Source organism: Paramormyrops kingsleyae, chromosome 2, assembly GCF_048594095.1.
Source record: "Paramormyrops kingsleyae isolate MSU_618 chromosome 2, PKINGS_0.4, whole genome shotgun sequence".
NCBI classification, from domain to species: Eukaryota; Metazoa; Chordata; class Actinopteri; order Osteoglossiformes; family Mormyridae; genus Paramormyrops; species Paramormyrops kingsleyae.
The window spans coordinates 1,982,143-2,008,451 of NC_132798.1; the positions used below are offsets into that span (position 1 = coordinate 1,982,143).

Genomic DNA, 26,309 nt, shown 5'->3' on the forward strand with positions numbered 1-26,309 from the left:
GCGACATTCATGTGCACATGCCTCACTCCGTCACAAATTTCCCTCCAGAGTTTAACATAAGAAAAAGTGTGAGTCACAGGGATAAAGGGTTTCGGAAAATGAATCCACAAACTTGGCATCGGATTAAGAAACACAGTCAACAGGTCTGTGGGTCAATATGGTATCAGTGACATAGGGTTTGGCAAGGCAACTAACTCTATAATACTATTGCCTTCTGCTGCAACTGTAGCAGAATATTTCACTACCTATGAACCCCCACTAGGTGGTGGCCAAAATAAAAACAGGTCTATAAAAGCATTCAAGATCATTGTCAATTTTATTTTATAAAGCTACAAATTAGCCTTAAAACAAATGACATATTGGGTCAGCTTAAACATTCCTAGAGTTTCTGTCTCAGTTTTACTTCTGTACCTCTAAAAAATATTACAGACACGTGCAATGGCTGCAAATGGTGAAGTTAAATGCAGAGAGCCAGGCAAAATGACTGATAGTATACCATTTATAAAACACAGCTGGGGAGAAAGAAACAGTCATTCAAGCAGACTTGGGGTCAAATGCATTTCAGTTTAAATGCTACTATATAAAAATATGTTGGACTTCATCTTTCATATTAGACTCAATTCAGAATATACAATATTTACTGTAGCTCTCAAATCAGACCGCTTTATGGGGACATTCTTTTCATATATGGAGATAAGGCTGAACATCTAGGGGACAGCATAGTATGTACAAGCAATTTTAATTCGGGTGAAACTGTATAAATGTAACATTTTGCAAATACTCAATTTACAACGTACTTACAATTTAAACAAGTCAGGTAATTGATGTTTTCGACAAAACTGGTTGCATTTCCGTTCAGAACCCCAAGTCTGGCTATAAACCATAGATTGTACATTACATTGCATAAGCATATATTTAGCAATTGGCCATAAATTTGCATTGCATGTAATTTCTTTTTCGAAGAAAGTTCTCAAATAAAAAAAGTGCACATTGAAGCTGAATCAGATTCCCTCATAGTATAAAATCAGCTTTTCCTAAAAGCTGCTAGTCGGATCCCCACAGTCTACAGCACGATACCAAGCTTCCTGGTACGGTGTGTTTTTCTGAAGCAGTAAACGTGTACAAAAATGCTCATGCAACAAATAACGATCCCACGGTTACAGTCACGTTAATCGTTTTTGGTTCATCCTTAGTTACTTTTCATCACGGTGTGCAGAAGTGTCAGCCCCCCACCCCCCATTCCCAAAGCAGAACGTCTCTCTTCTCACTCTCTCTCTGGTATCCTCTGCTACACCAGCTTTCCCAGGAAAGCATGGAAAATTGCACAACCATGTCAAGCCACCACTGCAAATGATTTCTGTGAAACAAACATGGCTATAGTCGGGAACATATGCACAGTACATTTTAAAGTAACACCATTAAAAAAAAAACAAAAAAACTTCGCAATCTTCTGCTTATTTATCTAGCTGTGTGTTTTGTTTTTGGGTCTCTTTTTCGGGTCTGCGCTAAGCATCTGCAAACCAGAGGCACAGTTAAAAAGCAAAGCACAAAGCAGACGGATATACTGTGCGAAACGCAGGCTTCTCAAACACTTTCATAATAAGATATTTAAGGCACTCTACTCCCGCCCACACGTAGCTCCTACCAGCCCCCTCCATTACAGGAGAAGCAACAAACAGGAGAATTTGCCGTGTTAATACACTACTATAGGCAACTACGAAAAATAAACACTCGTAATGACTATTTCCCCATATAAGGAAACAACGCGATTGGGTTGAAAATGTCTTAAGTGATATCAAAAGGCCAGTTCAACTTTGATATGGTTATTGTAACGGTCATCATGCCTCGCGTTTGACCCTGTAACTCAGAACTGAAGCACATCTCTTCCAAACCATCCACATTTAAACAACTCTATATAATATGATTCAAGTTACTTGAAAAAGTTATTACAATAAATATGATATAACCATCCATATGCTTATAATTAGTGCTCGCTGTTTCTCCTTCCATATAAAAGGGTTAGCTGCACACAGACTTCATATTATAATCCATGTATTTGATTCATTCATAGTCACAAAAATAAATTACCAAAATAACAGGATCCCTAAGCAAGGTTTCTACCAGCTGGAGTAATTAATTTACAGACCCTGCTGACCACTGGCCAAATACGTCGTTATTACAGTAGTTCTTTGCAGAATTACAGTTCCTTCATTAACACAGGGGTCAGGTAACAATGATGAAGGCTAAGAATAAAAAGCGATAACCTAGGATGAAGGCTGTAACAGTTTACAATGTCACTAATTCACTCCTCTGGCCATCAATGTAACCGAAAGGGGCCCTTCACGTCCAGAGGAAACTGGGTCAGCTCACAGCCGCGAACAATCACGCAGGACCCCGCTAAGGAGGCAGCCGCTGACTCTGCGATTCACTTCAAGGCTCCGCTTGAGGCATGAGAGAAATTTTGCTACTTGTTTGAAAGGCATGAAAATGAACCAATCAGATGGAGTCGTCTATGAAATGCCCATCGAGAAAACAGGCACTAGTTTGGGTGCCAGTGTCCTATGGCTTTGGAAGACGTCTTCAAAGTCCTTCCTGGGACTCGTACGACCCCAATGCAGCCCAGCCTCATGCTGACGCCGCTGCTCTCCTAAACCAATCATTAACTAGTCATTAACTAAGCATTACCCAGTGTTCACCGTGTGATCTTCACTCATAATTGCACATCAGAAGCAGATGAGCATCCTGTCCTCAGATCCCACCCATCCCCCTCCCCCTCCCCCCACCCGAACACACCCATACTCACATTCAAATCAGACTGTATCGTTCACAGCAACTCTTGTAAACTTTGTCCCCTCAGCTCCATAGTGCAATCAAAACCCTGCTTTCCATTCCACAGGAACCAGACCCCCCACCCCCCCCCCATCCCACTTTTGCCTATTTCGGCAAAACCAAACACTTAACACATCTGTGAAACACAGCTAATTGCATATTCTACCTATGGCACGCATATTCAAAATATACGAACATAAGTGCATATGATTGAACATCGTGAATCTTTAAAAACATTCTTAGAATAGAAAACTTACTTTGTACGAGTTACATTTTTTGTGCACTCCTCAAACAATGGTGTTTATCTTAAACCTTGAAGTGAAGGGACGTCTGGGAATGTTATCCCCCTCTTTGTGATGAAATACCATGAATGTTAATTTGAAACACCCCCCCCCCCCCCCCCCCAAAACGACTTGCCAGTGGTAAACAAAGGCAAATGGACAAGGGGCGTGTTCATAAAAATATGCGAGACGATGACTTTGCAATGTCGGGTGATCTCTGAGTAGCACTCGGAGAAACGTCGGCGAGGAATGTGGGCGAGAAGACGGACGGAGGGGTAGAAGCGGAACGGCGGTCCTGGTATTATGGAGGGTCGACGTGCCATTATACCAAATGACAGGAGGCCGAGTGCAAAACAAAGTGCTGATGTAATACATCACGAGCGTCACCCAAGTGACTGCTGCAACAATTCGATATCAGATTCAAAAATCCAACCAAAACAACCTCTCAAAAAACAGAGGGGGAAAGAAAGCTGTCCAATCACACCAGCTAAGCCCGAACCCATGACCTGCGCGGGCGAGTGAAGAAGCAAGCTAGAGGGCGAGAAAAAACAGCAGCAAAAACGAAAAAGCAGGTGAAATGTCAGGAAAGGTCAAATCGATGTGTTACGTACTTTTTTTTTTTAAGGTGACCAAAGCATCTCCAGTCTTCTCATCCTCTCATAGTGCAAGAGCAGGAAACCAGCAGGATTTTCACGTTTCTAAGCCTATTCAGGTCAGTTCACGAATAAAACCACGGCGGAAGGGATGAACACAAGGTGGGCTCCTTACTGTGAGCTGATCTGTCCAAGTCACCGGAAAGCTGAGCTGACGGCAGGCTCCTTGTGCTCTACAGGCCAGCACCCGTAACCCACCCAGCATCCTAACAGAAAATGGCATTTGTTTACAAGAGCGACTATTTATCTCCAAGCAACTGAAGCATGTTTTTTTTTTTGTGTTTTGTATTCATGTCGGAGCCTGGCTTTGCTCGTCTTATTGGGCTGCATGCAGGTGTATTTGGTGCGTTTACCCCCCTTCTGTCCTGCACTGCCAGCCGTGGCAGGCAGAAGGCTGGGGAGGATGTCCCCCAGCAGGGGGCACAAGTGATACATATCCCCCCCCCCCCCCCCCCATAGCTTGTGGATCTTGATCCTTTTCGACCTCCAGACGCCTGGCCGGACACGACCACTTGTGAAGTGTTCAGGCGTGTCGGGGGACTTGAAACAGGACAGAGAGGGAAGAAGCCCTTTTGCTACAAGTCCAGAAGGTTCTTAATCTGAAGCCAGGAAATCATTTCACTTCCCACTCTTCTGTACAGGACAGGGTGTACAAACACGCTTTACAGGCCAGTCATGCTTCATATAGACATTAGACACATTTCCTAATGCAAATTTCCATGACTGGCCGTCATTGGACTCTACAATGCTGAACAAAAGTCCCATTTTCCATGGAGACACATCTTGTCTCTCTTAAAAATTAACACTTCACCATGTCATTTTATCCCTTTCCCAATGAATTCAAATTTTCTATACATGTAGAAAGTTTGATTTTAAAAATAAGGGGAAGAAAAATCACCCTTTTTGTTACTGACTGTCAATTTCTCATCGTACTTTTCAGAAAAGCTGGGACTAACAGATCATGAATGGATACATTCATGTGAATTTTTGTTTATTAAGTGTACTTAAACATAAGGAAATAACACTTTTTTTAAATACAGGTCTATACTGAACGTGATTCTGGAGATAATGAGCAGTTAATCTCTGTTTAGGTAACTACTAACTGGGTTAAACACAGGAAACTAAATTGGTCACCATTTTCACAGAGAAGCTTGCATTCGATACTCAGTCACCTCCGAGAAGTTCAGGACTGCATGAGTGTGGGTGTATGTATGTACATGTTGACGTGCATTTATATTCTAGGTCTCAGTGGCCTCTCCTGCTCCCCCTACAGGTGCGTAACAGATGTGCATGCAAAGAACACACCGGCATTTAATGCAGCGTGTTTCAGTGTGGTGCAGAGTCTCCTTCTGAGAGGCAGGTGATCAGATGCTGGTCTCACTGGCCGTTTATTCGCAGGTCCTCCCCTGTCTCCTCCTTCTGCTGCTCCTCAGCTGTGGGGGACTGGCATCCGTCCCCTTCTGGGTCATCCCCCGGAGTAAGGGGGACGGTCCCCTCCAAGCTGTGTAGCGCTGCTTCCTCTTCCTCTGGCTCCTCCTCTGCCGGGGGCCCTTCCAGCTCAGGCTCCGCCTCCTCCATGCTCGGCCCCGGGCTGGCCCCGCCCAGTTGCAGGGGAGTCCGCGGTGTCTCTTTGCGCTCGGTGTAGGGCCGCTGCTCGAAGCTCAGATTGGCTGGAGTAAGCGGCTTGAAGTCAGCCTCGAAGGGTAAGGAGAGGCCTGCCCCCGCCATGCCATGGCCACCCCCCACGGCAGGCCCACCCCGGTACACCTCCATGCCATCAGGCAGCATAGACTTGATCTTGGGCAGCCAGCGTTTCCGTACCCGCCTCGCGTTGGTGCACATGTCCGCCGCGATGACGTTCATCTCGCTCTCCTTGAAGTTCGGAGCAAAGTTCTGACAGTAAACTGCGGGGGGAGGGGCAGCATATTTCAGAGTGCATTTCAGCATCAGAACGATGAATGGTGGTGGAGCGTGAACACAGGAGAGACTCACGTTTGACGGCGTTCAGCACACGGCTGTCCAGCGGCTTACGGCTGGGGTCACTGGTGGACGAACGGATCCCTGTCCCACAGCTGTTAGCCAGTGTGTTTCTGGTGGGGGAGACATTGCCGTGACGATACCACCATTACTGTAGTGTACTTAAAGCAATATAACAAAAAAACGTTTAAAAATCCTTGGTTCAAAATGGACAAAATACAATTAGGAAACAAAGAAACATCATTTCTGGGCAAAACTCCCCTTCTTAAATATTGCATTTTGCTTAATAATATACTGTCACAGTTTAAAAATACAAGTAATTAACTAACAAACATCAGGAGAAGATATTTCTCACTATTTTATCTGGTAAAAATTGTTTATGCCAAACATCCCCCTGTTTGCAGGTCCTCTTTTGTACCCCCTCTTCTGCTTCTTAAAACCAACCCAAACTGGTTACCTCAATGGCACAGACTGTTCTGCTCTAGTACAGATTCCAGCCAATAGTTTTCTTTATACACTACAAATAACAGGGGAAACTGGAGACAGCACCCCCTGGAGTTTAAATCCTGAACTACAAACCTGTGCTTAAGAGGAATACTAATTATCGATGTTCAATGCATCTCATGTGCAGCGGTACATTACATCACATACAATCATAATGTCATTACAACATATGATTGAGAGATTTGGGTCAGCCAGTGCCTGCTGCAATTGTGGGTTAAGGGCGTAGTGCAAGAGCCCATTGATGATATTACTCTGTTGACCACATGATACACTATATTGCCAAAAGTATTGGGACACCGTTCTTAATACATAGGCTTTAATATGGAGTTGGCCCACCCTTTGCGGCTATAACAGCTTCAGCTCTTCTGGGGAGGCTGTCCACAAGGTTTAGGAGTGTTTATAGGAATTTTGACCATTCTTCCAGGAGAACATTTGTGAGGTCAGGCACTAATGTTGGATGAGAAGGCCTGGCTTGCAGTGTCCGCTCTAAAGGTGTTCTATCGAGTTGAGGTCAAGGTTCTGTGCAGGGCAGTCAAGTTCCTCCTGGCTTTGAATGCTGCAGCATTAAGAGTTCCTTTCACTGGAACGAAGGGGCCAAGCCCAACCCCTGAAAAACAGCCCCACACCATAATCCCCCCTCCACCAAACTTTATACTTGGCACAATGCAGTCAAAGCATGTACCATTCTCCTGGGAACCACCAAACCCAGACTCGGCCATCCAATTGCCAGACAGAGAAGCATGATTCGTCACTGCAGAGAACACAACTCCACTGCTCTGAAGTCCAGTGGCAGTGTGCTTTACACCACTGCATCCAACACTTTGCATTGCACTTGGTGATGTAGGGCTTGGATGCAGCTGCTCGGCCATGGAAACCCATTCCATGAAGTTCTCTACACACTGTTCTTGAGCTAATCTGAAGGCCACATGAAGTTTGGAGGTCTGTAGCTATTGACTCTGCAGACAGTTGGTGACTTCTGCACACTGTGCGCCTCAGCACGCGTTGTCCCCGCTCTGTGATTTTACGTGGCCTCCCACTTCGTGGCTGAGTTGCTGTTGTTCCCATTTGCTTCCACTCTGTTATAATACCACTAACAGTTGACCGTGGAATATTTAGTAGCGAGAATATTTCACGAATGGCCTTATTGCACAGGTGGCATCCTATCACAGAACCACGCTTGAATGAGCTCCTGAGAGCGACCCATTCTTTAGCAAATGTTTGTAGAAGCAGTCTGCGTGCCTAGGTGCTTGATTTTATACAGCTGTAGCTATGGAAGTGACTGGAACACCTGAATTCAATGATTTGGAGAGGGGTGTCCCAATACTTTTGGCAATGAACTGGTGACACAATTGAACTATATGTAAAATCCCTGTATCAGTCATTTGGAAATAATTTGGGGCAGTTATGGTGCCTGCAGCTTTTAAAGGTGCCCCCCCATCCATACCCCCCCACCCCTGATGGCACCGACCTGTCAAAGAATGTGGCCAGAAGACGACGCAGTAGCACCTTGTGCTTGATCCCTGCGCAGAGGTGGCAGTTCATCAGTTGCCCCCGAGTCATGAACACGCCGGTGCCTGGGATGGGGGGGGGCAGCAGACGCAGGGTGTCAGCGGGGGCTCTGAGCAGCCCGGCCCAGCCTGCACACCAGCTACACCTACCCAGTCCGATCGCCTTACTAATAATGCAGCTCCTAACCGTCTGCGTCTATGTGACTGGAGTAAGCTGCCGACTCAAACGCAGCTCCTATTTGCAGGGGGGAGATCTGTGCAAACGGAGCTGGGAGGGGGCCTGAAAAAGAGCCGGATATCCGGGCCCATCATTGTCATTATGCTCAGAACTTTTCCTGGGGGTGGGGGGTATTCAGGCGTACGAAATGTTCTGTTTGCTTTCACCTCCACTCTGCTAATTAACACCTCCCCCCCCACTGCCGGTAGCCCCGGCTTCGCACTGCAGTAAAACGCGCTGCCTGCACCTCCCCGGCAGGCCGCTGTTTGTCACTGTCCCGCTCCGCTCCCCTCCGCGCCTCCCCAGGGCCTGCAGCATACCTCCCACCAGCTCCAGCTTCTCCCCGGGATCGCCCTCCGAATACAGCTTTGGGTGGCAGCGGTAGCCGATCTGGCTGATGAGGCTGGCGGGCAGTGCCACCAGGTCACGGCGGATCAGCACGCAGGAGCGGCCCTCGGGCGGCAGGGGCATGGCCGCCGCGTCCTGCTTGTCCGTGACTGCGGAGGGCGCAAGATGGAGGAGGACTCTGTCAGACCTTTTTTATTTTTTTGGCAAAGCCCTACAAAACAAGCACTACAATAAAAAAAGCATCCTGCCCAAGTGAATAAAACAAGTGTTACAATTGTATAAAATTCATAGTGAGCTAAGAAAAAAATAAAGAAAAAAGCTAGCATGTAACAGCTAAAAATGTGCAATTTTTTAAATGGCACCAGGAAAATATCAATAACCAAAATCATAATGTCATTGTTCTCCTGTTCTTTGTTCCTTTTCAAATGTATCATTTTCAAATCGTATTTTATAACAAACAGGAAATATGTTAATAATGTCATTTAATGTATGGATCATAACAATGTGACAGATCTCCCACTTTTCATTTCTACTCAAATGCGTCATCCTTTCAACTGTTGTTTTATAACAAACAGAAAGTACTTCACTAATGTCTAAAGACTCAGGGGCACATAAATGAGAAGAGGACAAAGTAAACTGGCTTATGTTCCTTGGCCACAGACCCTGGCATCTCTCTTTCAGTATCAGGTACTCAGACTTGTGGGTTTGACCAAGCTGATAATCAGACTGTCCATGTCTCTAGGCTTCTGCGATATCAATTAAGGAAACAACCACAGAGATTCGGCCACGGACAGAAAGGACAGTCATTTTCTGTTGTCTCTCATGCCTATACCAGTCATCGCAGTACCCTTTCCGAGCCAATGCGTAGCTGTCATTGTCACAAACATCAGCATCGTTGAAATGTGATGAATGCCAACAATATAAGATAAAGCCTTAGGGTCTGTCAGCTGGAAAAATACAGCTCTGACTGCAAGTCCCCCCCCCAATATTTTATATTCCTATTTATATTTCTCATTATTTTCATGAACTGGTTCTGTGTTAAAAAACATAATGCAATGTTTAAAAATGTATCGAGCACACTGCACTTTTCCAGGTACTTAGACCCGCTTTCACACTGCATGGCGACGTCCACCTGGCCGGCCGCTTCTAGCACACTGCATTTTTCCAGGTACTTAGACCCGCTTTCACACTGCATGGCGACGTCCACCTGGCCGGCCGGTTCTAGCACACTGCACTTTTCCAGGTACTTAGACCCGCTTTCACACTGCATGGCGACGTCCACCTGGCCGGCCGGTTCTAGCACACTGCACTTTTCCAAGTACTTAGACCCGCTTTCACACTGCATGGAGACGTCCACCTGGCCGGCCGCTTCTATCACACTGCACTTTTCCAGGTACTTAGACCAGCTTTCACACTGCATGGCGACGTCCACCTGGCCGGCCGGTTCTAGCACACTGCACTTTTCCAAGTACTTAGACCAGCTTTCACACTGCATGGCGACGTCCACCTGGCCGGCCGCTTCTAGCACACTGCACTTTTCCAGGTACTTAGACCCGCTTTCACACTGCATGGCGACGTCCACCTGGCCGGCCGCTTCCGCAGACAGCAGTAAAACACGACACTGACACTATAGCGTCTGAGTTATAAGCACCCCCAGTTCCAGAGGCTTCGCTCAGAAGTCTGAATCGGACCATGTTCGCTACGACAATAAATTGCGAATATCAATCTGCCCCAGCGACTCGTAATATACCTTCACTTTCTGCTGAGTGACTGGAAAAAAATCATTTTTAATTTACCTCCATATAAAAACCGCCGCCTCATTCACTATATAGTATATTAGAACTGCGTATAAAATATTTAAAGATTTAGGGCATTAGATATAATGAAAGCACCAAAATGATGTCCAGGATGTGAGAACTTCAAAAAAAAAAAGCTCATTAAAAAATATTCATATCATCAGTTTATCACTGGGTTTATGATAAATATCAGGCCTGCTCCTAGTTCATTATTACAAGCCTATCGAAGTCATTTAATAAAAAAATAAAACTTTGTCACATGCTAGTTATTTTTTTATATCCTAATCAAAAAAGGACCCAAATTCCACTGATAGCATTAATAAAACTGCAGTTTTCTGAAAATGCAGATAAGGTCAGGGCTGCACTGAAAATCGAACCTGGACGTTGGGGTCCCCATGACCCCACCTTAAATTTTGTGTGTGTGGGGGGGGGGGGGGGGGTGATTACATTTGAGATACATTTTGTCAAGCGGGGTTGAGGGTAAATTTTGGTGAGCCACATACCCATAGCCCCCTGACAAATTGCCCAGTATGTCAGATGGCCAGTCTCGCTCCGTATAAGTTGCACTTCTTGCCGTAATAAAAGAGGTCCATACTTACTGATGTAGGGATTACCAGAGCGAACGTAACCCTGCCCATAAACATCCTCCGCGATGCTGTCGTATGACTCTTCCTCAAACTCCTCATCCTCGTTCTGGTAGGAGGTGGGGCTGTCAGTGGTGGGCAGACTGGACGCTCCGGGACTGGAGCGCTCCCCAGTGGTGAGCTGGTAGGACTGCATGCCTGGGAAGATGACACTGCCGCCAGCCCCAGTGAAGAAGAGCGAGCTGCCCCGCCCCAGCCGAACCCCCGCTGTGGCCGCCTCCCCCGCTGCCCGCTTCTGCCCCACGCCGGGTACAGAAAGCGGGGGTTCGCACCCTTCCTGCTTAATCCTGCCCCTGGCGCCGGACACGGACATGGACCAGCAGGGCGGGCCCAGTGCCGCTGCCGGGTTGTTGCTGGGGCTCTGGGGCTCGGATCCCGTGTCCTCCATGGCGGCGGTCTGCGAGTCGCAGTGCGGCGAGTTGGCCTTGAACATGAGGTCCATGCCCCGTTCTACGATGTGCTGGATCTGCAGGTAGCCCGCCGTGTACATGACCACCAGCTGCTCGCTGGCCGCCATGGTCAGCTTGCCCGTGTAGCAGAAGGAGAGCAGCTGCTGGAAGCAGGCGGGAGCCACCGACGACGGCAGCTCGAACTGCGCCTTGGAGCTGCCGCTGAACAGGTCGCGGAAGTAGAGGCTGCTGGCGGCCAGCACCGCGCGGTGCGCCTTGAAGGCCTGGCCGTTCACCACGATGGACACGTCGCAGTGCTGGCCCTGCAGCCGCTGCTCGTTCAGGCAGCCCAGCACCGTGCTGCCGAAGTTGGGGATCTCCAGGTGCAGCAGCTGGGACATGGTGATAGCGTTGGGGCTTCACTGGGGACAGGGCCAGCTTAGGGGGCGTCTGCAGGAGAGAGGGGAGGAGGGCAGGTGAGGCCAGGGTGCAGAAAATGCGAAGAGGACGCTGTCACCGGCCACGGCAACGTTACGGACAAAGCGTGTGGCCCATGCCAGCCAGCAGCCTGGTTAGATAGGTCTGCAGATTCTCGCAGCCTCATTAATCAGACCTTTGCTTCTAACCCATGCGAGTTTCGGTGTTGAGCGACGGCGTAGTACGTTTGGTCAGGGCTCTCTGGCTCCGCCCACCTTGATGCCACCCCCCCCACCCCAAATGCCCCAACCTGCCACCCACTATTCCCGGTAAAGTGGCAGTACGGGAAGAGCGGGAGGAGGGGCAGAGAACGGCGGGCATCCCGAATCCGCCACCCACCCCCTCCAGGCTGAAATCGACAAGCAACAAGTGCTGCAGCTGGAGGGAGCATATCAATGATGAAAGGCACGGGGGGGAGGGGGGGCTGCATGTGATCAATGCAGCATCTATATGTCGCAGAGAGAGGGAGGGATGGAGAGAGGGGGTGGAGAAAGGGCTACAGTTACAGACAAAGACAGGGAGAAAGCGGGGGGGGGGGGGGGGCTCGAGACAGAGGAGAGGGAAAAAAAAAAGTCATTTAAGGACAGAAACAGCGGTTTAAGGACATATTGGAAAGTCAGAACAGTGGGAGGAGCAGGAGGAAGAGGAGGAGCAGGAGGAAGAGGAGAGGTCATGCCTTAGGACACCTTTCACATGAAGAAGAAAGGAGACGACTCAAGATGGCCGTCCTCGCAAATAAACATCATCAACATAATGTATAATAATTGCTTTTCTGAGGCTATGCATATGTAGTGCATTAAGTGCTGATGGCTGCCTGCTCTATGTAGGTCAGCCTGTGCTGCTTCTCCACATACACATGCACAGGGTTCGTCCGGCTCTGCATCGCTTCTCAGCGCTCGGCATGCATTTCTCCAAAGAGGGGCTCTGCCCGACGCCCAAATCCGCGACACGGAAGCCGGACTCGCAGCGACGTGTCCTCGGTCGCAGTCACTCTCTCGGCCGATTCAGAGGTGGATTTAACGGGATGTAATGAGTAGCTCATGGTGGGGAGAAGGAGGGGATGAGGAGAAGTTGCAGGAAGAGACCAGGAAAGGAGAAGACGTGTAGGACATTTGACGGATGTCTGACTGTCTCCATGACAAAACTTTTTTATTTGCAAAGTAACGCTTTGGCAAAACTTATACATGGCGCTTTGCAGTAATAAATAGGAGCGTTGGTTGCGTGCGGTGACATTTGAGAACGTGTCATAATTACAGTGGGTTTCTGAGCAAATGTGTTGATGCAGCGACACGCGTGAAGACCGGAGGGAGAGAGAGAATCTTCAAACGCGTAAAGGTGTGAGGGGAGAGATCTTTCTACCATCGCAGATCCTGCAGATGCCAAGGGGAAAAACACACAGTTGAATATTTAAGGCTTGCTACAAAAAAAAATACTCAGGAGATTGAAAACCTACGTCTGCACAGCCATGTAAGACTTTTAAAATAACAAAATGTAAAAAAAAAAAAAAGCTTTTTCTGTTTCAAATTCATCACCGGTCAAACAGGCATAAGAGAAAGTGATAAAAAAAGACTAATCAAATTAGCCAAAGGTGCCTCCATGCAGATTCCTCAGCTAGATCAGATCAGACACAGTCGAATCTGCTCTGTGCACCAGCATGATCAAACTCCTCCTGAGGACCAGAACGACCCAAGTGCCCTCAGGAGCCCGTGCTCTCCGAGAAGCCCCCCCCCCCCCCCAACACCGTCATCCTCACCCCCCCCCCCCCCATACCACTTTCCCGAGGCTGCTGTCTGGCTGCCAATTAATGCACAGAGCTGCAATGCAGTACTGCCACAGCCAGGCATGCTGGGTACAGAGTCTACAGACATGAACGTACGTGCCAGCTGGGCAGTGCGGAATATGTCGAGTCAGGCAGACAGGACACCACGCTAAATATAGACTTTGTACATCTCTGATAACAAAATAAGAGACTGGCTGCCTCCCCGACTCTGATTCGCGGGGGCCCAGTGCCCTTTACTCGTTCTTGTTCAGATCACTGAATCATTGCAATAACTGACACGAGCGATATGGAGGGGGGGGGGGGCACAGGGGAGGGGCGGGGAGGGGGAGGGCGGGTCACGAGGGTCCACTGGACCGAAGCTGCCAGCTCCGAGATATCAGAGTGCCGGAAACGGGTGGAGGTGCAGGGCGGGATGCTGACCGTCAGGGACGAGGGCGCTGCTCTGTCTGCTCGACGTATTTAAGTAAAACAAGCGGACCGCTAAGCTGCGGCTACCGCCTGTGCTGGATTCAAATGCCACAACAAAAAATACAAAATAAATAAATATCATGAAAACAATCCGGCGGCAGAACTCCCTGGCAACAGAGCTGCCAATCAGGACTCAGAATCTGCCCCATTCAGGGGCTGGATTCTGACTGGGAGGCTTGGGACAGAGAGCCCAGCTGCAATGATCGGGTCCAGCACTGCCTCATCATCATCACCATCACCATCACCATCATCATCATCATCATATCAGCTAACCGAACACGCAGTACATCCTAAACACTCATCATGCAGCAAACCCCAAATCAATGTGTTTGTAACTTCATTCCCCACTGAGTGCGGAGCAGAACGTCGACCACAAAGTACTGCAGTGAGCATGTGGCCTTCACGCGGCTCGTGCCGGACATGCGAGTCCGAGCATGGCATTCATCCCGGACCAAAAGACAAGGTCAGATAACCTTCAACTCATCCTCTAAGGTCCAATAACAGTGCTCACCTGTAAAAAGAAGTGCTGTACCTGATACTCCGAAATGAAAAATTCATTTTCTGTAAGCAGCAGAGAGCAGGCCACTCCTGGCCCGTGCCCGCGCTGAAACCCAACACGGCCACACCTCAAGGTGAACGCGTCCCTACGTCCTGCACTGCCCCGGCCCTCACGGCTCCTCGCATGGCAGTGCCGAGGACCCCGTCAGACCCAAGAGGGCCTGGGTCCCGCCAAGCCGTCAGAGAAGCATGCCGTCACCGCCGATGAGGAGGACGCACCGAACGGGTCGCTCGAACCCGAGGTACTGGAGCTGCACCTGGCACAGGAGGGTTCGAGGGCTGTGGAGATGCCCTGCACGGTCAGCCGTGCCATCCAGCTGACGCGATCCAACACGCAAACACGCTAAAGCCTTCGTCACGGCTGCTCGATAACCCCTGAACTGCTCTGAAGGGCAGAGATCAGGTGGAGAGCATGAGGAAATCGAGGTTTAGGGTAACACACATGTGTCATAATTACAGTGGCATCTTTATAGGGGCATCTTGGTTTAAAATTAACAAGAAATACAGGGGTGGGGTCTGCATAATTAAAACAAGGATGAAAAAGATTGCAGAAAAAACCGGCCGTGTGACACTCGCAGCTTGGGGATGGAAGAGGGACTTTATCGAGGTCCAGGAGTGGAAATGAGTCTAACAAGGATCTAAGTAAAAGGAGAAATAATTCGGCATCAATGGGGGGGGGGGGGGGGGCAATGTGGGAGAACAAGATCACTATCAGGTTTTGGGGAGGGCTGGAGATTGGGTGGGTATGATCTGACCGTAACCCCCCCCTCCCCATCTGACAATCTCTAACAGTGTTGATATGAAGACGATCCACTCCTATGTACCACTGTAAGACTCCGGCTGCAGCAGAATGTGTGTCGAAACAGCTGAACAGGACTTTCAAACTCCCCTCCCCTAAAAGAAGGACTGAATTACTGAGCCTTAAAGCACAGACGTGGGGGGAGGGGGGAGGGGGTTCAAAAATGCAGACGGCAACAGCCACTGGTGACAAAACAAGGTTATTTGTTGACAATGAGAGTGGTGGGGGGGGGGGAGCAGGTGCTGGGGACGGCCCAGCCAGGGTGGCCGATACAAACACCGTCTCTCTTAGACAGACGCTTCATCCAAAGGGAATCACGCGTGAGGATGAACCCGCCACCAATTCATAGCTAATGGGCATGTCCTCCAGCCCCAAGAACTACTGCTGGTTTCACAGCCCCGCAGCGACATGGCGATGTGGTTAACCAGTTATGGAACCACTAGCTCGCTGCCCAGTTTGGCCTGCATTAATGGTGAAGCTTATAATTGTAGCAGAAGTCTATCTATGTGCTGACATCACATGTTTATCATTTTACGTTCCCACAGTCGAAGCCCCTTCACAATCTGGGTACAATGCTGTTGCCCATCAGTCAGGCGATGTTAGTGGCCCCATTTTTACCCATGTGTCCCACCCCTACGGTGTGTGGGAAAATGCCAAACTACGTCCTTATGTGTGCGAGGGGCTTGTTTGGACTATATAGCAACACGGCCAATAAAATGGCCATTTATAAAACTGCGGTGTTCCTCTGCCATTGAGTCGTTACCTTTTAAGGACGAGATGTCGAGATCCTGTATGAGTCAGCAGTATTATACAGAGAACGAGGGAGAGAGTGTTGGAGAAGGGGGGCGAGAGAGAGAGAGAGCGAGAGAGGAGAGGGAAGAGCGGGCGACAGCCAGGAAAAACAGGAAGTTAAGACAAAGACGAAGTCAGAGAATGTGAAGGTGAATGTGCTTATGCTGAGCTTTGGTGATGCTGTCCTGCAGATCGTCTGGCAGAGTTTGGGTCCCCGTGACCCTGCGACTGCACTCTGCTCGCAGCCAGTAAATCATAGCGACACCGTGAAGGGACAGCGTACGTCTCACGCGGCGTTAATCACCCCAGAGTGCGTTACACAAAAAGAGGGAGGCCACAGAGCCCCACAGAGACGATAGGAGAAAGGCCCGAGGCACAACGCCACAGGCCACCTGGCCTGCGACAGGAGCACTCATGCGCTCGCATGAAAGCGGCACCTTTCCGCCGCAGCCTGGGCAGCCTGGGCACAAGTTCCGCAGCCCAGAGAGCTGAAAGCGCCGCCCCTGAATTCCGGGCTTTTTCCACTGCCTTGGCACGATACCAGCGTCCTGGCACAAAGCTGACACACTTAGTACACACAGGGTTCGGGTAACACTAAACGCAGCCCCTCACCCCCCCCATTCACAGTTACATACCACACATACAGTCTGCATGCACTGATTCACTCCCCAAACAAAGGGAAGGTAAATGCAGCCGGCAGAACACTGCGACGGATACGGCGGTGTTCCCTCTGCGACCGGCAGTATAAAGAGCCCAGGAGCTACTCCCTGCTGTTTACAAAACCAAAGTTTCCCTGGACTAGTTATTTTTGGCCCTGTTTGGAACATACAAATGTAGCTGAGGTAGGGGCAGTAACAGCACAGAACATCGTTTTGAATCAATATGCTTATTATTCACCTGTCTTAATATCAAAGCTGTGCGTCAATGCTTATTGATGTGAATCAGTGCATGTCATCAATATTTACAAACAAAGACGCCATTGTATGGCAGTGGAGGCTTTGCGACAGCCTCGTTGTATACGCATTAGCTAATGTAATTCAAGAAACCAAAGTTTCCAGCTCTTTCGAATTGGATCACCCCGCATTGTATCGTATCGAATTGTGCTACATTTCAAGGTACTGTACACCCAATGTATCATATTATTGTTTTGCTGTCCATACATATAGTATCATCATTAAATGTATTAAGATTATATTGTTCACTTCTGGTATTTAGCAGAACAGGCTTTCACAAGTGCCAACCTTTCACAACCTTTCTGGGTATAAATTAAACAGTCAGACTGCAGAATGAAGCTCGATTTAACCAGACATAACATGGCTGACATTTATTTTCACAACAAGCTTCTCTGTGTATAGCTAGTTGTTGCCGTTAAATAATGGCCACATGAAAACTCTTTCTCATCCAGGGGCGTAAGAACTAAACTCCTTCACAAATAAGATCAATGCAAAACTTTATGCGATTATCAGTTCAACTCCCTCCATTTACAAACAGGGATTAACATTATATCCCTGTATTTGTGCATGAAGATTTCAGGCCTTTCAGCCCCATAGCAAACAAAGCCATCCTTCCACCCATTTGCTTAACTGGGAATCACGGCAACACCCTCAGGGCAATTCCAAAGCAGTTACTTTGCCAAACAAATTATATACGACCAATATGAACAATAAAGCTAATGCATATTGATTAAATATTTTATGGTGATTAACAGACAGAAGCCTTCTGACGATCAACAACCTGGTATAGTTCACATATTCATTATAGCTTATAACTTGATTTAAAGGAAGGATGGAAAATGCTACCATTGGTTTACAATTCAATCTCCATTCTACATCTGCTTCATACTAGGTCAATCTGCAGGATATTACTTTGTCATTGATTATGGTGACAGTCAAACCATAATTTCAACAGGGTTAATTATTTCACCTTTGTTTTACAGCCCTATGTAACTGTGACTGGATACTTTATAATAGGAAGCTGCGTTGTATAGTTCAACTGATTTATAACGAATAAAATGAATTATCAAACCATAACAACATAAACGCCCAGGTTTTTCCCCCTGCTTTGTTTTACTAGTTGCCTCACCAAGCTGGTGAATACAAAGGCACTTGTGTTCCATGTGATACACAACACCAATTCCTGCCCTCAAGGGGTTAATGGAGAATCTCTCTCCCCTTTCCAAGTTCAGCCTATCATGTAAAGAGCACACAGTCACGCATGCATGCATGCGCGCGTGCACATACACACACACACACACACGCGCACACACACGCACACACGCGCACACACGCGCGCACACACACACACACGCACACACCTATATAGAAGAAATTGGCTTCACCCGAGCCATATGATACTACCAGGCATGTTGCCAAGGGCCAACCAAATTAACCAGAAATTTCTGAGAGGGAAGCATTCAGATAAAATACATTTAAGTTGTACAAATCATTTGTCCAAGCACGCTTACAAAACGTCTCCTGTTAGAGCTTTGCCCTTTATTTAATGTCTCTTTTGTAACAGTTTCATGCGGGTCTGCTGGAGTTTGCGAGGAATGCAATTACTTTTCATAGTAGCATGTCTTGGACTGGCTCCTGAAAGCATGCGCCTACACAGTGAGATTCCTCAGCACGCTGGCTCAGAGAGCAGCTCAGAATCTCCCCGTATACACCCATTCTGCGGTGCCGTGCGTGCGGCAGACGCCACCGGGACCCAGCCTTAAGCGGGACGCTCTGCATTAACGTGCTTGCTCATCTTACATCTGACTGTAAGACGAATCAAGCGCAGATACGTTACGGGTACGTGGTTATTTGTGCTAAAACGTCACTGCCTGTTGGGATACCAGCCGATCAATAAGGTCACCCAAACGGATGCATGTGGGGCCGAGTTTGTACCACAGTTCCCGTACTCAGACCTTCAGCACCACGGCCCAACAGCAAACACAAGACCCTTGGGCGAGAGGATGGCATGTTGCTCTTCTGCATCACGTCCCAACTTCATTGTCACCCTTGAAGGTTTCCACACACTCCCAAACATGGACCCAGCCTCGATAAACGTCACGATCCTTTCCCTACAGGCCAACTTCCCGACTTATATACACATTTAATAAAATGCCATAATAGCCAAGATTCAATGAGGCATGAAATATTCAAGCTGTGTTTAAGGGAAAAGCAGAAGCAGCCGGCCACGTTTCCGGCCGCATTTATCCTTTATCCTCTCCCTCTTTCACAATGTATCGCTTTTCCGGAGAGACCTGAACTGTTTGTTGGCTTAGCGGAGATGGTTTGCAATTTAGCCCACGTATCCTGGATATTTACGGACACGGCTCACATGAAATATGCTCCGTTTCCCAAGGGTACAGCAGCGAGGCCCCGTGAGGAACTCGTCACAAGCCCGGATTCTCACCCAGCGCCAGAAGTCCACAACTTCACTGAATATGCAGCACTAGATGGTCACTAAACTAATATCAATAACAGGTCTGACAATCATTAGAATGCACCAAATATTATTTTAGATTTTCATCTTTTAAATTGGTTGTATATTCTGTTGTATAAAAATACATTTTTAATGCTGTAGTTGTCTATCTATCTATCTAAAAAAAGTAATGCTGTGTTTTACTAAATGTGTGCAATATTTTCTGTAATAAATGCTCCCTATAGAAGTCTGGGCCTGATAAAACTGCAGACACCAGTACTGGGTCTGAAATGGTTGTTGTAATTACACTTAAAAAAAGCTAAACTAACTGATATGCTATAACAAATTGGACAAATTGCAAGTTGTAAATAAAATCATTATATAGCTACTTAGCAGAGCCTTTCACCCTGAGTAAAAGCTTCCCATTTGCCACTTTAAATGGCTGGCTAACACTTTCATTCGAATGCTACACTCACATGCAGTACTGCACTTCATGTAGCCTACATTAGAGAGGTTTTATATTAATGATAATACGTTTTTAAATTATCAATTAAATTAGTTTTCTGTTTCAATGCGTGCCGATGCAAATTTTGTTCATCCAGCTAAATATAAGCAACACTAACAACACTAACAGACTAAAGGTAGGAAGAATAAACTAAGAGACTTGTATAAATTGAATTTTCATTTGCATTAGATGCTAGGATGATGCAGAGTGAGCTACCCACTCAGGTGGACTCACTGATCTAGAGGAATTATTTGGATCATGCATCTGAGGCTTGCAAAACCTTCTGAGTTATAAACCAGTGTGCTTAACAGTACACTACCCACTGCCATGGAATCATCTTCAATAACCATAAATTTAATAACCATGCTTCTGTTATACACGGTATGATGCTTTTCAAATAGCTCCTGATATCCAGGCCTTAGACATTTTCTTCAAAATGATGAAGTTGCCAGTTCAGTAATAAAACCATCATATGTGTAAACTTCCATTCACCTCCAAATTACCCAAAACACAGCTATGCTGATTGGTGCTGACATGCCAGCCTCTCTAACAATGTTTCATTCTAGGAACATTTACCGAACGTTACCATGAAGGTATGAAGTGTCCAGTTCTCCAGAATGTTCTCCCACTTCTACAACTAAGATTAATATAAACGCAAATTTAGGGCATGTTAGAGCAGTGGGTAATACTGTCGCTTTACACATCAAAAATCACGTGTTCAAGGTTGGATGGTGTTTTTGCACTTTTTAAAAATAATATTTCATTATAAAATAATATTTTTCAACATTAATTGCATTAAAAGGGTGTTCAGGTAAAAATGCTATCGAGCTGACATTGACAGAACCATTGTTAAATTGTAAAATGTGGAAATAACTTTCCATTAATGCTACAGTAAGAACGTTCTCTGCCAACTTTGAGAATATCGTCACATAACATTGGCTAAAGTTCTGGGAACATTCCCTGTCAGTTAGAAAAGCACTCCATGTCTTTTGGCTGAGGCCTACATTCACTTCAAGACCTTGGTCTTGGTATACAAACAAAACTGGCACAAAACACCGGCATCACCCAGACCTTCATGAAGCTATAAACTGCTAAAGGTCATGTCAGGCCTCACACCGGCCTTTCAAAGCACGACGTGTTTCTTTAGACTTATAACCTCCATGAATATGGTGTAACCGAAGTCCTCTAACACACTAGCCCACACAATCCCTCCCACTGTTCGAGGAAATCTTGAATGCACCCAATTTGATTCCTGTTGCTCTAAACAGTTGTATTTTACGGTAGTATACACACATTAATGACTGTGATATATTATTAATGGTACTGCCTTCCTACCTGCTCGAAGGAATGCAGCCATTCTCTCTCTTTGCAGCTACTTTTAACGCCCAGTGCCAAAAAGAGACCCAACGCAGTGAAAGATTACGGCAGTTCTAAATGCAGACTTCTTGCACATCTTGAAACTAACCGAAAACCACCAAACCCACACTGGGGTCAGTAGCCCCTTCAACTCACTCACTGCCAGCATTAAAACTGACCCCAATAAGATGTCATGAAAGAAAAAAAAAGGTAATTGTATGATCTCATTCTCAGAAATCCATACAGGGCCTGTGAGGGCATACAGTCGGCTGACAGAGAGGGGTTTTGAGTCGCTTTCATGTACACACTGAGCTTTATTTTATTCCGTTCATGTTTGGTGTGACAGCTGTGCAGAATTTCACTGTGGCGAAGCAGCAGTGAATAGCAGCCTTGTAAGCTTATGGATACCAGCCACACAGCTACTGGCTGCACACTAGAAGCTAATTGGCTCTCCCCTCAATCCAAGCCTGCCATCCATCCCCAATAAGATCTGCTCAATCCACACCGACACGGCACCAGGGATCATCGTATTTGCACAAAACACACACCTCCTGACTTACAGAAATCATTCTCTAACTCATAACACATAGTCAAGTAAATTATAGGCCATCTGCTGAAACTGCCTGACCTTATACCATTGAGCGATTTTCACATGGTATGCGAAAGGCATTAAATATGAAATGACCCATCTCCGAGTGCCAGGCACAAAAACACCATGATTTTGACATACATTTCAATGTTAAAATGATCTCATAGGTAAAAAACTTTATGACTGTCCTTGAGGTTGCTGATTTAATCCAGAAAGTCTTTACACCCTTGTTCAGCCATTCAGAATTCATCCATTCCATCTCAAGTGAGTCATTACACCCTGCAAAAATTAATCACCTTAAAAAAAAGCTCGTTGTCAGGAAACCGGCTAACAGGGAAGAAAGTTCACTCTTATATAAAATTATAACAGCACAATAAATGACGGGTTAGGCAAAAAGCTTTCTTCGTTTTTTAAAAAATGGTTTAGATCACGTCTTGCAAATGTAACTGTAAAATTAAGTAAGTTATTCAAATAATCATATTTTTGTTAGTGAGCTCAGGGGGAAAAAAGAGACTCAGGATGAAAATCTTTGTCTTATTTATTCATGTCAATCTTACACGATTTCACAACAGGAATTTTGCAATGAAGTTCTGTTTACACAATTATTCATTTGCTTACAAAGTAGTGTTTAAACTATATATCCCAGCTGCCACGTTTGTTTCTGTGGTTACTCAGAAAAGCATTTCGGCCATAAAACAAAAAAATATGTTAGCCTACAGACCTTTAATTATGTTTCTTTTTTTTTTTATTATGTTTAAGTAGCTGCCAACAAACTAAACTAGCAGTTGCGCTGAATTAAAGAACTTAAATCACTGTGAGCGTTAAGAAACAAAACCTACAGGAAAGTGGAAATTCCAGAAACAAAAGGCCACCTGATGTTGGCCCTCTGGCATCTTATGAATCATTTCATAAAGTTGTTCAACAGAAATTATCTGCATTGAATTTCCAAAACAAATACAGCGTGTATGTCCTATAATAAATGTAACTTCCTGGCTATCAGGCCAAACTCCTAAGGCTGCTGAAGGAACCCTAAACCATGTGGCTGTGTGTTACTTTCAAAGGCCTTTGTGTGTGTGTGTAAATATAACACACACACACGTTCTCATATTTTTGTGGGGACCATCCATCTATTCATTTCTATGGGCAAAACCCAAAACACACCACAATGACCCAGCCCTACCCTTATCTATAAGTAACCAAACAACATACAAGTCTTTTGCCATTTTCAGTTTTTTGATTGCAGTTATAGATTTTTTATGAAATAAACAACGTCACCTTATTACATTTGGTCCCCACAATGTAACGTATACCTGGACCAAATGTACACACACACATATTTTATATATTATATAAAAATAAAAAAAATGTCATCATTCCCCATAAAAATGGCCTATCAGGTTCTATAGCCAGCATAAAATTCTTACACTATCAAATACTTTGAAATCTTAAGGTTCCTCAGTAGCTATGTCCTAACTTTGTTTAAATCATATCTAGCATTTTGACGCCAGTATAGAACAAGCAAGGGAGAAAGAGAAAGAGAGAGAGAGAGAGAGTGTGAGAGAGAGAGAGAACATTTATGTATATAACCAGCTACGTCCTGCACGAGTCCAGTATTTCGAAACACAAATATCGGATATGATTACGCAGGTTGCACTTTATGTTCTTTGCAATCGCCTGGGGACTCTGAAGCTCGTAACTGTTTCTTTTTTTTTTTTTGAAGAGTATAAAATGCTGGCTGAAAGGCCTACTGCAGCATAAACAGAATCACAATTTCAAGACCATGCATGATGTCACATGTCACAGCCTCCTAAGGGACAAACTGAAAGAGGAACGCTTCAGCTTATCAGGCTGTCATTCAGCATTCATCCTCAGTTGCCCCTCACTCCCTCCCTTAATATTCTTCCCAGCTCTGCCATCTACTTTCAGACAACACAGGTCATCCTCCCCCTTCGGCCAAACATTTCTGCACAGTGGGGTCCAGGACACTTTCCTACTTCCTGGGAATTGTTGGTCTCTGCTCTCAAAAAGCATATAGACCGCTGTTCTGTCGACAAAAATCACAACAGAGGTTTAAAAGGCCAAGGAGTGGGGTATGTACCACATGCTTGCGATAAAAGAAGACTCGTGGGACGCCTTCGGTGCTTCTGCTCAGGATGTGTGCTTTTTAACTGACCCAAATGCTAGCTGGCAACAGGAAGAAACTCGCTGGGGCCGCAGGTCGATTTGCTATGCAAAGCATGCCCATGTAGCGCCAGGCAAATTGACGAATCTCTTCAAGGGCTTCCTGTACTTATCACTTCCTCAGTCTTAAGCTGGGATACACCAGCACTAAGAATGCAGAGAAAAACACCGTGCGTGAGAGAGAGGTGGCAAGAGTATGGAGAGAGAGACAGGAGGGGCAAACAAGACAGGGAGAGACTCAGAGCAACAGTGATCCTCTTATGATTCAGAGAAAACAGAGCAGCACTGGTGTGGCACAACCAACAATGCTTGATTCTTTTTATTATTAATTCTTAAACTAGTATCTACCCAAACCCTGAGTCTAACCAAGTAAACACACCGTTTGCAGATAATTTCACAGAAATAACCGTGAGCTTTTTTAATACAGTATTTCAGAATTTAAAGCACAATTTGCAATAATTTCCTCATTTAAAAGAAAAACGTTTGGCAATCAATGACTAAAAATCCCAGAATAATGTCTTAGGCAGGGAAAAGTAAATGGAGAATAGAGCTTTGCACGCCATATAAACCTGCAGGGTCTGGATTACATTTCATCATAGGGAAGAGAGAAAAAAAAAGTTATAAAACAAATATCTGGGGAAATTTAGTCAGGTTGTGTTGGGGCCTGTCTGCAGTCTGACACCAAAGAGAAACAGACATGAATGTTACAAAAATATTGATAATAAAACATGAGAGGCACAGAACATCAGTTTTCTGTTGCCTTTTATACGCATTGATAGCAAGCAAGGTGATATTTGGGGCGTTTAGGAAAGAAGTGACAATGCCATTAAAGCGGCTCGCATAGTGGCGAGTCGCCGCCCGAAATGTCGCAGGGTAATAAGTTCAATAATGTGCCAGTTACAGCCAATTTATAAAAGAGTACGATTTCATCTACAAACTTTTCGTATTAAAAAGCGCAACATCTGGATTTCTTAGCGCTGATGGCACATTTTTACTGAGTGTATTTTTAGCAGGAGAATTTGAAATCTACTGGACACCTGGTCAACATCCCAGTTCATCATAACTAGACTCGATTATTCACGTATATATAACAGACTGTATTACTACGACTAACTCAACATCCAAGACTGAATATGTTCTCGACCCTATCATCTCTTTACGTTAATTAACGCTATTGGATTTCTCATCTATTATGCTTGACATAAACGATAAAAGACGAAATGTAAGCGCCTAGGATACACTGTAAAAATGAAGCACTGACAGCCCTAATCTTAGAGACGAGCACAACTTTTCCTAAATGATTTTTATCGGTTTTCTCCCGTCGGGGGGCTTTGATAGAGTCCTTTTGGCAGGCTTGTGTGTCTTCTGACGTGGGGTCTTACCAACGATCTTAAGTGTAGCCCACGTGAAATTAAATCTATCAGACGCACGTAAGACCCCGCCGGGGAAGAGAGGGGCCGCGGCAGCGCGTATCGGGAGCGCGCCTCAAGGATCCCATCCCATCCCAGCATTATACGGTTAAATCCTCAAGGCCAACTCCGCATTCACATTCCTGCACATGCTTTTTTTAAATGTCGCAAATAAAGTTCGTCTATCAAATCAATGTCACGGGGTGGAGGAATAGTGGCAGAAGAAAAGAGCAACGCTGGCAAAAGAGATTTAATAAGCGTGAAATCTTACGCCGATCATTAAAACAGGCGACCTAGAAATGTGCGATTTATCCGTCTCGCAGGTAACTGTTTCTAAAACACACTCCTAATTAATGTAAGAATTTCACGAATGCCATGAATATTTTAAAGCCCCGAGCTGTAACGATCTAGCTTGGCAAAATAAAGGGAAAATTACCGGCTGCGTCTCTCCTCCATAAAAGCGCCACCGTCCACTTCTTGAGGCTGTGATATTTGTCGGGCTGTAAAGTTACAGGCTGCAGGTATGTTCGGCTCAGGCCGCTGCCCCGGCGTCCGCTCGCTCGCTCGCTCGCTCGCCCCCTTTCTCCGGCTGCCTCTCCGGCTGCCTCTCCGCCCGTCCAGGAAGGGAGTGTGTGGCTCGCATGGACGCCGATTGAACTGCACTCTCACTGACATCATTCAGTCGGAGTTTTTAAAGACACAGACGAATCGTTTCAAGTAAAAGCGCCCATGCGCACCGAGTCGTTATAACTGCGGATATATGCAGGGCTTTTCCACAATATTACAACAGACGTAACTTAAAACTATACTCTCAGGATGTGGTCTGTCCACGCAAGTCATA

General features: G+C 46.1%; 1 protein-coding gene across 1 annotated transcript; it reads right to left on the minus strand.

Moving 5' to 3' along the window:
• Nucleotides 1-4,206: 4,206 nt before the first annotated feature.
• nacc2 (NACC family member 2) lies at nt 4,207-26,120 on the minus strand. Its single transcript, XM_023809528.2, has 6 exons — nt 25,905-26,120; nt 10,713-11,596; nt 8,290-8,466; nt 7,713-7,818; nt 5,756-5,853; nt 4,207-5,667 (listed from the first exon to the last, which is right to left on the minus strand). Exons 2-6 carry the CDS (start codon nt 11,545-11,547, stop codon nt 5,141-5,143), a joined length of 1,743 nt encoding a protein of 580 aa, XP_023665296.2. The 5' UTR covers nt 11,548-11,596; nt 25,905-26,120; the 3' UTR covers nt 4,207-5,140.
• Between the last annotated feature and the right edge of the window lie 189 nt (nt 26,121-26,309).